A 13,763-nucleotide genomic window follows, 5' to 3' on the forward strand; every position below is an offset into this window, starting at 1 on the left:
GCACATACAAACACACACAAATACACACTCGCAGCACACACTCCCACTTAGGTCTTTCAACACACACATTAACACACATACATAAGAACACAAATAAATATGCTCACGTGCACGCATGCAGCTATAAATTGACAGATGACGTGCACTGGGTCATTTCGAAGGACACACACACACACACACACACACACACACACACACACACACACACACACACACTTATTTTGGCTCACTTATGGTGGTGACAATAGACATGCATGGAAGCCAATTTTAAAGATTGCACACACACACACACACACACACACACACACACACACACACACACACACACACACACACACACTCACACACTTATTTTGGCTCACTTATGGTGGTGACAATAGACATGCATGGAAGCCAATTTTAAGGATTGCACACACACACACACACTCACACACACAAACACACAAGCATACACTTATGGTGGTGACAAACGGCATGCACGCCGGGCATTTTGAAAGATCACACCTGCCTACACACACACACACACACACACACACACACACACCAATGGGTCTAATTCAGGGAGCAACGGAATCATCCAGACCTGCATGTAAAAACTTTTGCACCTCGGTGTGTTTGTGTGTATGTGTGTGAGTGTGTGTGTGTGTGTGTGTGTGTGTGTGTGTGTGTGTGTGTGTGTGTGTGTGTGTGAGAGAGATGCATTGATGAAGAGTGATCAGTTTCACGGCTCCGGTCAGATGGCCGTTCAATCCCATCCAAACCCCCGTCGCTGCTGTGACGCAGTGAAGGCCTCGTTCATTTTTTTGCCGAATCTCCGTCCCGCTCCCGTCTGGGAGGCTTTAGGCTCCGCCCCCAATGCCGCCGCTGCCGCCGGGTAAAAAACCCCAAACGTCTCCTAAAGCTCATCTCATTTATGACAAAGAGACACACTTTCATCCTTGTCACGCTTTTTATGGTTTTCCGGTGTTGTGGCGTTCTGACCAGACGGCTGAACAGCGCCCCCTAGTGGACAGTCAGCAGAATGCAGGCGGAGCAGCCGGGGCTGATACTGAGACGAGAGGATCCGGAGTTGGACTCTTTTTCCGCAGCGTCCGGGTCTTCTCTGAAGATGCTCCTCCAGGTCTTTCTTGGCCTTCAGCATTCCCTTGCAGGTATGGAGGTCCCTGTAGGTCTCCTGAACGCTCCTAGAGGTCTACATGAAGAGCACCTTTCTCACCGCTTGAACTTTTTGCAGCCCCGAGAACTTTCTCAAGAACGAGGCCGTTCTTGCTGGATCTGGACAGCAGAGGAACCGGGGACCGTGGACCTCAGGACCAAGAACGTTCAGAGCCAGAAGGCCTCCCGGGTCCAGCAGGAAAACATCGGGTGGGAGATGAAGGACCTGGTTGAAGACATTAGCAGGATGCTAACCTCTACAACTGATAATTTGTTCCCTCGAAGACCTTTCACCCCTCTCACCCGAGAGGCTTCTTCAGTTTCCGAATTGGAAGAAGCTTCTTGGAAGAGGGCCGAAAACGTCCCCTTTTTCCACGACGAGAAGATTTCGACAGAAAGCGTCCTCGTTTTAGCTCGCCGCCGCCGCCCCCGTCTGGCCGCGGGCGGTCCTGCGGGGGCTCCGTCTCCACCCTGCCGCATCTTTCGGACTATTCCGAGCAACGTAATTATCCCTCGTCTGAATCCGAGCCAGACTTCTTCTTCTTCTACTTCTTCTTTGAGTACAAAAAAGTAACAGCGTAAAATATCTTCACATGCATTTTGCATTGAAGCGGCGGCCAGCATCGGCGCCGCCTGTTGAAATCTCTCTCTGACTCATTGGCTCTGTGAAATTTTCCCTATAGGCGTTTCTTCAGAGCCTCTTGGAAAAAAAAAAAAAAAAGAAATAAACCTCTGAGCAAAAATACAGTCAATGTTTTTTTTTTGTTTCTTGTGGATTTTCTCTCTCTCTCTCACACAGACGGCATATTTAATGATGATACCATCTTTCTTACAAACCACCGGTTCTTAGACGTCGATAATTTGAATTATTGTTATTATTCTTACTATTTTTGGGGGGAATTTATCTGCTTTTGGAAAAACATTTACTGCTGGAAACCTTGCGGCAGACGGAAGAAGTTCCTCAGGGGGTCTCCTCCACTGGGATGGCACCAGAGGAGGTTATGACACACACACACACACACACACACACACACACTGGCGTTCCAAATCATCGCTAACGGCTAAGATGCTAGCAGTAGTCGGGGGTCTGTTCGTTATCGTCATGCCGTCCCAAATCGCCTTCTCTTCCTCTTTTCTCCAAAAAAAAAAACCTGTGACGGGCGAGTGTGTCGCCGTGGCAACGGACCAAACCAAACGGCAAGTCGAGTTCCATGTTTCTTTTATTAGAACAATCCAGTGATTTCCTAGATACGGTCACATCAATTAAACTTTTCTTTAATTTTAAATCAATGATAAGAAGAGGGAGAGGAGGGGAGGCTACATCTACGTAAACAGACGTGTTTCTACGGCGACGTCACACACGGCAGCGTTAATGGAACACGAGGGTGCGGACGAAGCTCCCTTTCCAGGAGACGTCTGTTCCCGTGACGACAGGAGGCCGGAAAGTGGGATGGGCGGAATTGGCGGTGGACTTGCAACTGGCGGCGTTCCGCCCCCCCGAACGAGTCCGAACTTCTTGTTCCCATGAAATTGAGGAGGGGAGGGGACTTAGTGCAACAATAGCTTTATTTTTTAGAAGGAATTTCCTATAAACATGACTTTAGATCGTTTATAACGCATTAATTACCTGGTAATAATGTAAATCTCATCATGTCTTGCGCTGAAATGTATTTCGGCGTCCGGGCCCGCCGAGGACGGCACAGTTTGGCGTTTTTCCGATCCAAACGGCAATATGGGTGTTTTTAACGAAGCGCTCCAAAGAGCAGGGTTTGTTTTTCTTTCTTTTTTTTTCTTTTAAATTTAAAGACAAAAAGTGGGTCTGAGTGGTGCACGAGAGGGATGTGTAAGTGTGTGTGTGTGTGTGTGTGTGTGTGTTAGGGGGAGGGAGGGGGTAGACGCTCCGCCACGAAGGTGATGGTTAACAGTCAGTTTGCGAGTGGAATCCATTCGCCGTCCTCGTCTCTATGGAGACAATCGCCGCTTAATAACAGTAATCTATCTCCTCGTTGGCCAGGACAATGGCTGTTCTGCAGGGGATGTAGACCTGAGAGAAGGGAAAAGACAGAGGGGGGAGGAGAAGGTGCAGAAAAGTGAGATGACAGCTCGCAACTGATGGCGTTAACAAGGGCCCTGACATTTCAGGCGCCGTCAAATTTTCCAGGTTCATGTTTTCTTGATGATCACTTGACGATGAAGAAGCAATCCCCTCCCTCCCCCCCAACACACACACACACACACACACACACACACACACACACACACCGACATAAAACACACACACACACACACACACACACACACACACACACACACAATCAGCATCAACACCAGGGCTGGATGGCTTGAGGAGCCGGTGGTGGAGGGGATAGAAATAAAAAGAAAAGTACGAAAAAAAAACAGCTTTGATTGAAGAGCGCCTTCGAAGTTTAGAGGGCTATAATCAGTGTGTGTGTCTGTGTGTGTGTGTGTGTGTGTGTGTGTGTGTGTGTGAGGGGGGGCGTCCTGTCTCCCCGTGACCTCTAGAGGGGGGCTGGACTCAGCAAGTCCGATCTCTGTGCAAGATTTGTTCAACGGCTCAGACTAAATCTAGCATATTACAGTGTAACACCCAATTTTGCGTTCACAAAAGAAAAAAATATGATCAGAAATATGTATACAGTTTCATTATATCATATCATTTTATGTAATTTATTCTAAAAATATGGAAATGAAATCCCAAGGCATAGTTATAATGGGTACGGACTGAACCGGAGGAGCCTGACGCTGCGTTCACTTGCAGTCCGACAAACGGACACCGTCTACTAAAAGTAAAAAAAACAACATTAATTCATTCTTCCGTTACATACTGGAATTATTCCAGCGATGCTTTCTCCTTTTAAAATTTTTATATTTAAATCCGTCTCTCCAAATTATAGAACCACAACACGCGTGTTGTGGCTAATCTGCATGGCTAACCCTCTGGTGTGGTGGTTTGTGGAGGCCGGTCTAAGCTCCGCCCCCTCAAACTCGAGTCCTCGCTTTTCGATTCAGTCCAGAAACAAGATAAAAAAAAAAAAACTAAATGATAAGCTAAAGGTGAGCTAAATATGTTAGCATTACAGCTGGGACGATCCACTTCCTGGATCCAATGGTCTACTTAGCGGTTCGCGTGTGTGTTTGTGTGTGTGTGCGTGCAGCTGCAAGACCCAATCAGATCGCAGGACAAGCAGGAAGTAAAACGGAAGTGCCTCAGCTAGCTTCCTCATCCGTCTCCTGGATGCCATTTTTTTCCTTTGAATTTTCCTGCTAAAGGAAGACTAGTACATTATCTGCAAGCGTTAGCGCTCTGAGCTAGCCTCGTGTTTTTACTTTTTTTTTTTTTTTCAAACGAGGAATTAGCCAAAATTGTTCGTGAGCCGGTCAAACTGGGACAGGAAGTGGCTTGGAGTCAAAGCCACGGGGTTCTGATGTGGTTCTTCCAGGGAAACCCGGCGCGCCCGTTGTTCCCCGAAGGTCATCATCTATTTATACGACCTTCATCCGCAGCCAATCACAGCTCACGCTGGACGAGAGGCGGGGTTTAAGCCCGAAGGATCACCTGTCAATCACAGGGTTCCCGTATTCACACATCCAACCGTTCCCCGTCTCCTACAAACCTACGGACGGTGGAGGACTCGTTTTTGGATTGTCAGAGGAAGACGGAGAACATGGAGAACCCGGGACGCGCAAGAGATATAAATAGATCTGTATGGTTTTATATATAAATACAAGGCCGAGGCAAAAGGCTTGATCAATCCTTTGGATGTCGTCGGTGTCGTCTGCAGGCGAGGGGCCGCGGCGGGCGTTCGTCATCGCCGATTTTTAGCGGGCGAAGGAAGAAGAAAGCGAAGACAAACAGCAAAGAAAAAGAAAAGGTAAAACAACAACACACAAGCAGACGCGAACCAGGATTTATTTCCCGACGGAGAACCGAAGAGGAGCGAGGAAGAGCCGTAAACAATTCAATCACACCCCCCCGACCCTCGGCAGCCGCCGATCCACGGATGGGTTTCTTTGGCAACAGTTTGTCACGGGGGGCGGCCTCACACACACACACACACACACACACACACACACACATGCTGGTGACTAATTAAGCAGTCACAGTGGGAGAGTTCTCGCTCAGAGCCCCCGCCGGGGACCAGAAACCAATCATGACGTGGGTTTCACACATAGACGACCGCTGCGTCCGACACGGCGCCGGCGGCGTCTCCCAGGATGAGGAGGAGGAGGAGGAAGGGGGCGGAGACAAATGCGTGGCGACCTCGGCGGGCGAGAGAGCTCTGCGACGGGACGAACGCCGGCCGGCCGTAAGTGTAGTTTTCTATCCGGTTTCTTGGTAGTTGGGGTTCTCGCGCAACCACAGCTACATGCTAATACACGCAGGTACGTGCAAGTACACACCGGTACATGTAAATACACACAGGTACATGCAAGTACACACAGGCACACATAAATACACGCAGGTACACGCAGGTACACGCAGGTACATGCAAGCACATGCAAGCAAGTACAGGCAAATACAGTTTATAGATGAACACATATGTGCACACACGTTAGCTGCTTTGCTATTTAGCGTAGTTTTACACAGGCAAATGTACACACAGGTACACACAAATACAGCTCGTTGGTAAATACAGACACACACACACACACGTGCACGCAGCTACACATACAGGACTGTCTCAGGATTTATCTTCTGTAATGAAATAAAAAAAAAAAAAGACTTTTTCATGATATTGTAATATTTTGAGATAGGATTTTTGAGTTGTCTTAACCCTCATATTATGTTAAGGGTCAATTTGACCCATTGGGTCAATGGGTGAAATGGGTCAAATTGACCCTTAACATAATATGAGGGTTAAGATGTAAGCCATAATCAGCAATATTAAAATAATAAAAGGCTTGCAATATTTCAGTTGATTTATAATGAATCCAGAATGTATGACAATTTTTGTTTTTGTAGTTGCATTATAGATGATAAAGAACTTTATCACAATATTCTAATTTTCGGAGACAGTCCTGTACATCTACAAGTACACAGAAATACACAATGGTACTGGAAGATACACACAGGACCACACAGATATACACGCACATACATGCAGATACACATGATTCACATGGATACACACGGTTACACAGACACACACACAAATGTAGGCATTTACACACCAAAAGGGACGTGCGGGTATGAAAACGTGCCGAATGTTTCCTTAAATGAGATTTACAGATTTTCATCTCTGAATCGAAATAATCATCGTGGCTCCGGTTCCCCTCCGTCGGCACGGAAACCCCTGAACCGAGCCGTTTCCCTGAAGAGGCGGCCGAGGGAGAGGGAGAGCGGCGGGTACGACCAAGGGGATGAATTGTGGATCAAGCGTTTATAATATATTATATATTATCATTTCATATAGCGCTATTTTATTTCTAAGACTTAACTGCAGTTATGGGAATGTCATGAGAACGGCTACCCTGTCTTATAGCTGTTGCCATGGTTACAGAGTGCAAATATATATGAATATGTGCATGTAAGATATTCTCAGTGGTAACATAAAAAAACACTATTTCTCATGTTCTGGTCAAAGGGCTTGCAAATGTTATATCTTTATATGTAAATAGATGGCGCCGAAATCCAGGCTCCTGATTGGTTCCTTTTAAATACCATCGACTTTGTGTCTGTTTATGTTTGCGTCTGTGGCCGACGTTATTTTATGAAAATAAAGTGAAGTATGTCGCCCTCCGTCGTGATTGGCCGGTTCATTATATTGAACCCGCCCCCTCCTTTGTCGATACTCGGCTCGGTGGAAGCGGGAACGAATAGAGTAAAACGATCACGGAGTCGGAAGAACCGCACCTGCGGACGTTCGGAGGGGAAAAAGGTACTTGGTTTTCAGCCGGTGAAACAGGAAGTGGGATGAGAAGACGAGACAATTAGCCGTTTTATCGTAAAAGTCAGCCGCTTGTCCTCTTTCGACCCCTTCGGTCCGACCGACGTTCTTTATCGAGTTCTCACGGAGAACGACTCGCTGAAAGAGCAAGAGAGAAAGAAAGAGAGCCTCCGGGCTCGATGTTCAAATACGCCGATAAAGGATTCATGACGCGCCTCGCAGGAACGTCCAATCCGCTCCGTTGTCTGCCTACACATCGGCCGGCTCCCCACGCGCTCCGACTTTCCCCCTCCGGCTCCGCTAATCACCGAGATCGAGTCGGCGAAAGCGTATTTTTCTTCTTTTTTTTTTCCAACCTACTGGACTCAAAGTCTGCTGTAACACTCTTAATTTAGTGACACCTCACACCTGGAGGGAACCCAGGAGGAAGGAGAACATGGAGACCTCAGGAACACGGGTCACAGAACAAGAAGTACCCTTCCCCGCCGCGGTGGCGAGGTTTTGAACCCTTTAACCGCCGGTTGGTCGTTTTTAAAACTTCGGGCTCCAGCAGCGACTTGGGGGCAAGTTTGTTGGCATGGTGACGGTGACAGCGTGGCGGCATGAGTCAGCTCGGGTTGGCGTCATACGGCGTGTCCGTCCTGCGGCGACCAAGAGCGACGACATGACATGTGCCAGCCCGTCACGCCTGGTCCCGTTCGCCTGGCGGCCATGGCGGCAGGAGGCAACACGGTTTGTCATTGTCCTCTGGAGGTGTTAAAATGAACGCCGGCGACGCAAGGGAATGACTTCATCTCCCTCTCTAAAATCCACATGGATGTCCATAAATGTGTGTGTGTGTGTGTGTGTGTGTGTGTGTGTGTGTGCGTGTGTGTCGGGGTCAAAAAAAGCGACGCAAACTCATCGGTCGTCCACCCCACCTGCTCCTCCAGCAAACTGGATGACAAAATGAATGAAACTGCACCAACACCTTATCCAGGAAGTATTTTCATGTAAATAAAATAAGATAAAATGAAATAAAATGAGATAAAATGAGATAAAATAAAATAAAATAAAATAAAATAAAATAAAATAAAATAAAATAAAACAAAAGTATCATGCAAATTTTAGCTGACACTTTTATGGCTGGCATGTCAGTAGACAATTTCAGTCCGTTCTCCAATTTTTTTTTTATGAAAATAAAACCAAATTTGTAAAATTAGATAGAATAAAATAAAGTAAAATTAGATGAAATAAAATAAAATATGATAAAATGAAATATTATGTAAATTTTAGCTTTGATGGCTAGCATGTCAGTAGACGATTTCAGTTTGTTCTGCAATTCATATGTTTACATGAAAATTAAACCAAATCCATTAAATTAAATAAAATAAAGTAAAATTAGATGAAAATAAAATAAAATATGTTGATTTTAGTTTTGATGGCTGGCACATCAGTAGACGATTTCAGTCCATTCTGCAATTCATATATTTATATGAAAATAAAATAACATTTGTAAAATAAAAATTCATAAAATAAAATTAGACAAAATAAAATAAAATTAGATAAAATAACATAAAATTAGATAAAATACAACAAGATTAAATAAAACATTCTATTAATTTTCGCTTCGATGGCTGGCATGTCAGTAGACGATTTCAGTCCGTTCTGCAATTCATATTTTTATATGAAAATAAAACAAAACTAGTAAAATAAGACAAGATAAGATAAGATAACATAAGATAAGATAAAATAAAATAAAAGAAAATATTATGCAATCGATGTCAATTGAGCGGTAAAGCCAGATTTTTCTGCATTCTAAGACCCGCGGTCGTTTCTCGCCGCCGCTGAATGTCTCTTCGCATCAATTCTTCTGTGAACCGATCGCAGCAGACGGCGCCCGCGGTTATGGAGTGGACGTCAGTTCGCCACTATCTCTAACACAGAAGTGTTTCTTTGTTCTTAAGAAAATAATGAGATCTGATTACCGGCAGCTTAAAAACAGTGTTTTATGAATAGGCATTGATGTGTCGAGCAACCATAAAATCTAACGGTAAGGGCTATGAGGAATGCTTACAGGTGTGTGTGTGTGTGTGTGTGTGTGTGTGTGTGTGTGTGTGTGTGTATGTGTGTGTGTCTTTGTCAAAGACTCTGCGAGTTGTATTTGTTCACATAAAGAGTTGAAAAGCAAAGCCTGACTGTGTCTGGCAGCAGCTTGGAAGAAAAAAAATGAAATGAAAAAAATTAAATAAAATAAAATAAAATAAAATAAAATAAAGCAAAATAAAATAAAATAAAATAAAATAATGTAAAATAAAATAAAATAAAATAAAATAAAACAAAATGAAATAAAATAGATACGATGCAAATAAATATAAAGGTGGGCATGGAGATGCAGTGGTCTGAGCTCTTGACCCAGGGTTTGGGTTCTGGACATGTTCTCATTGGCTCTCTGTTGGGGTTCCCCATGGTCTCTGTGTTCTCCTGCACGAGTTCTGCCTGAGTTTTCTCTCCACGCTCTCCATCTTCCTTCCAATGTCCAAAAACAGTTCACACGTTCACACGTGCAGGCTCCTTAGGTGTCAGGGTGAATGATTGGATGTTGCCCCGTGATTAACAGCTGACCCTTCCAGGTTAAACCCCGCCTCTCATCCAATGACAGCCGGCAGACCAGCCACGTGGATGTTCTCCACATCGGTCCGGACCGTCCGTCGTATCTCGGAAGCCTCTTCAGCCTCAGCGGCGCTGCTTCTCAGGACCAAGAGCCGACCAGCACTTTGCTCCCGGGGAGTTTGGAGAGCTGCTGTGGGGAGGCGGCAGGGAAGAAGTACCTCCAGACTTTGAGAGCAACCGTTGTTCAATAAAACATGGATGGCGTGGGCGCGGAGTGGCGCCCACGCCGAGCCTCTTGTTTGATTATTCCTGTCATACCCAGGCAGGTGTGCAGAGGAGGAAGAGGAGAAGCCGGATCTTGATGCTAATCTAAAGCCCCGTGGCGCGATCTCCGCGGCGACGCACCGACACCCTGCGTCCTTCCTCGCCATCCATGCTGAGAGATCGGGACAGGTGAAGGACTTCTTCCGAGGTCGATCAAGGACGCCATCCTTTCCGTCAGGAAGCTAATTCTATGCTCGCTAATAGCATGACCTCGCTTCGGCGCAGCTAGCGAACACTTTAGCTTCCCCGAAAGGTACCGAAAGGGTCGGCCTCTGTAGCGCCGGTTAACAAAGACATCGGTGCGTGACGAAGGACGCCCAAGAACGACTCATTCCAGGCGCCGCCGCCGCCGCCGTTCTGTTGACATGTCACGCCCACTGACTGTTGTGCAAACGCCGCATTAATTCACACGCCGCCGCGGCACAAAAAACACAAGGGGTGGGCGGGCGGTGGTTGGTTTCACAGCGGTGCAGGGGTGTGAGAATAATGATAGCATTAAAATAAAATGCTTTCGAACATCCAAGAACTGTTCCAGGAACTGGCCTCCTCCAGGGGGACTCTTTAGCTTTGCATTCCCACAGGTAGTAAGAAACCATGCTAGGGACGTGGAGCTTAAGCGCCACGCTCAAAAGGAAGACACTGACAACACAGAGCCAAGTGCATTGTTGGAATAATAGCCCCGGACTATCCGATGGTCTTGAAGTGTTTTTAATCCTCTCTCTGCGCTGCTTCGCTGCGTGAAGAGGCCAGACGAGCTTCGAACTCTTCATCACTCCGTTTCTTGCAGCTTCTAACGATTTCGTCGCGAGAAAACAGCCTTCGTGTTTTAAAAATAGCGCTCCTCAGTCCACGAGAAGTATCCGGTAATGGGTATGGCTTTTGAGTTTTTCCAAGCGCCAAATAGGTGCGAAGGACCTTGTTTTGGAGCAGGAGCTTAGACGTTTCCAGCACCTGAGGTTCACGGTTTCTGGTTTCTCTGCTGTCCGAATGCAACAAGAAGCGACCCGGTTCCCGGAAAAGTTTTACGAACTGCAAGTGTGAAAGGGGCTGATGCATGTGTGATGAAAAAGGCCAAACTTCAGGCGTGCTCAGGATCTGAGATAGTTGCCGTGGGTTTCACCCGCAGTACCGCCGCCGCCCACAAGGGGGCAGTGCGCACACCAGTTTAAATAACGACGCTCTCTAGATTAACCTTTACAGCACAAGCGGCGTCTCGGGCTCTTCATCAGCAGGAGGGGTGGCGGGGGGTTGAAATATAATTAAGGCGACTGACAGACAGAGGTTGGAGTGAACGAGTGAACGATCCCTCGAAGCCGTAAACACGAGAAACGACAGCCCTCCGCGCATTAATTGGACTCATTAGCCGAAGATCTACGAGCCCCGCAATCAGACGAGCCGCAGCATCCCTGACCTCACGCGTAGATACCTTCACCTTTTCGCCGGTTTCACGGCAGAGAACGCGAGCCGTCGCCTTAAAGCGCGTAAAAGCGCAATCCTCTATATTTCAAGAACTGCCCTATTATGCGCGATTAGCCTTAAGCACTCTCCACGATGGAGGCCCGCTGGTTCATTATCTCGGACGCCTTTTTTTTTTTTTTCTTGTCCTCCTGGAACTTGATGGCGCCGAGAAAGCGGGAGATGTGCGTGCGCCCTTAAAAAGTGAGGTAAGTGAACAGTTTACATTGTTTGCGGGGAAAGTGCCGGTTATTAATTTCACAGAGGGCTGGAGGCGGTCGTCTCCCGGGGGGGGGGGCGGCTGCTGTCGCAGAACCGGGTCACTTCCTGGACGGACCCCCTCCCTCCTTTTCATGACGCACTTACACCTTGTTAAATCAGCTTTTAAAGGCCGCCTCACACTGAACCCCTTCCTAGATTCATAACAGGAAACATTTAGAAAAAAATAACACACACACACACACACAGAAGAAGAGGAAACCGGCGGAGGTGTCGCCGTTCCTTCGTTTTGACGTTAGGTTCAATTTAATTATGTTGATTGCTTCCTTGAATCCCCTTGACACGCACGCAAGCACAGAAATGTGAAAGAAACGAAAGCTGTGTTTTGGTTTCTGTGTATCGGTGCTGTTGCTCCATCCGGGACGCTACTCCCGAGGGCGCTACGCCGCCCAGATGCGATGAACGGGGGGGCGGGGTTTAACCTGGATGGGTCACCTGTCAATCACCACACAAACGGCATTATTCCGCACCAGTTTTTTGGCGCAGCTTGTTTTCGGGCGTCCACCAGGCGCAGTACTTGGGCGAGCGCTACATGTTAGCTTAGCTGCTTCTGCATGGAGCAAGAAGCTGCAGGTGGAACGCCAGGTCCGCCACCATCTCTCCGCTTGTACGCTTACCGACACAACCGTGTCACAGCAAAGACCACGCCTACATTTAGGAGGTACCATGAAGTACTTGAACACCAATAGCCAGTAGAGTTGAACTGGAAGTGTGTCGCCAGGAGGAGGAGGCAAGGGAGAACATGTACACTCCACACTCCCTGACCTGAGAAGATCCTGGGACCTCCTCGGTGCCACAGTCACACGAACCTTGCGGAGATCACCTTTTCCTGGATCGACCACAAACGCCATTTATTTGACCTCCGGTGGAGCAACTTCCAATGCCAGAAGGTCACTGAGCGACACCCTAAAAAGTACCCTAAAGAGTACTACTGCGTTTGTAGGAACCAGTTAGCGCTCTGACTGCCCGGAGGCGAGAAGCCCGTTTAAAGTTTCTGCACCAAACTTTTGTTTGGCGTCTCATCCAAACCTCGGTATCATTCGAGCACCCCCTCCATCGCAGGTGTGCGTTGCATTGTGGGAACGCCGTACTTCAGAAGCATTTAGTATTCACGCTGACATTTTTCAAGCACTACTTGATTTTGTCTATTTCATTTTTTTTCTTTTTTCCCACTGCGGCGCGAATGAGCTAAACCCTTCAGAACGCTGTTTTGATTAATGGTGGAACCTGTCACACCTGGTTTTGGAAAACGCCGTTCTGCGGACCCGGCTGCGGAATAACGTCCCTGGACCGGTAATTGGAGCGTACTCGACACGTGGATTGCGGCGCTGGAAGAGGCGTACCTTCATGCTGTGGTTGCGTCCGTTGAAGGGCGTCGGCTCGGTGAAGAACTCGGTGTTGTGGTCCAGCCGTCCGTGACCTCCGTACTGAGCCGCGTCCGTGTCCAGCTTGATTCTGTATCTGAGGCGGGACGGTCAAGGAGCAAACAGCAGCGTGGAAGAAGCATCATGCGCATTGGAGACTCCAAAAAGGGTTCATTAGATCCACTGGAGACGTAAGATGCGATTGATAGGGTGAATGTTTTTTGTCTCTTTATGACGTGCAAATGAGCGAGTGAATGGTTATATCAAATTCAAGTCCTTGATAGCGAGCTCGGCTGGCGGGCGGTGAATGGGACGGCCCCGTCTTATCTCCAGGTTATGGTCCAGCCACATGTCCCTTCCCGTCCCTTCCGATCTGCCGCCTCCGGGCGACCGTCCGCCCCGTCGCTCAGAGATCGAACCGGTCTCGGCTTTTCGGTAGTGGAACGAACTCCTGAAAAAGGTCAGAACAGCGGGGTCGCTGCCCATCTTTCGCCGTGAGCTGAAAACATACCTCCTAACTGAGCACTACCCTTCTAATCGCACTTAGCCCCCCCCCCCCCGAAAAAAAAGGGGGTTAAATTAATGTATGTATGGTTCTGAGATGGCTGTTTGTTTGAGTGGTCACTTCTGAATTCCGACTACTTCGGATCTTCGGCGACTGAATTGCACTTCTTGTATGTCGTAT

At 47.5% G+C, this 13,763-nt stretch overlaps 1 protein-coding gene across 1 annotated transcript in view; it reads right to left on the reverse strand.

Moving 5' to 3' along the window:
- Positions 1 to 2,357: 2,357 nt before the first annotated feature.
- gbe1b (glucan (1,4-alpha-), branching enzyme 1b) overlaps positions 2,358 to 13,763 on the reverse strand; it is a 78,015-nt gene continuing 66,609 nt past the window's right edge. Inside the window, exons 15-16 of the mRNA XM_086163987.1 lie at positions 13,058 to 13,175; positions 2,358 to 3,199 (exon numbers count right to left, since the gene is read on the reverse strand). Coding sequence (XP_086020113.1) covers positions 3,137 to 3,199; positions 13,058 to 13,175 — 181 coding nt within the window. The 3' untranslated portion in view covers positions 2,358 to 3,136. The remainder of the gene's footprint in view (positions 3,200 to 13,057; positions 13,176 to 13,763) is intronic.

Source organism: Fistularia commersonii, chromosome 18, assembly GCF_037954325.1.
Source record: "Fistularia commersonii isolate RoL2024-O1a breed Wild chromosome 18, RoL_Fcom_v1.0, whole genome shotgun sequence".
Lineage (NCBI taxonomy): Eukaryota > Metazoa > Chordata > Actinopteri > Syngnathiformes > Fistulariidae > Fistularia > Fistularia commersonii.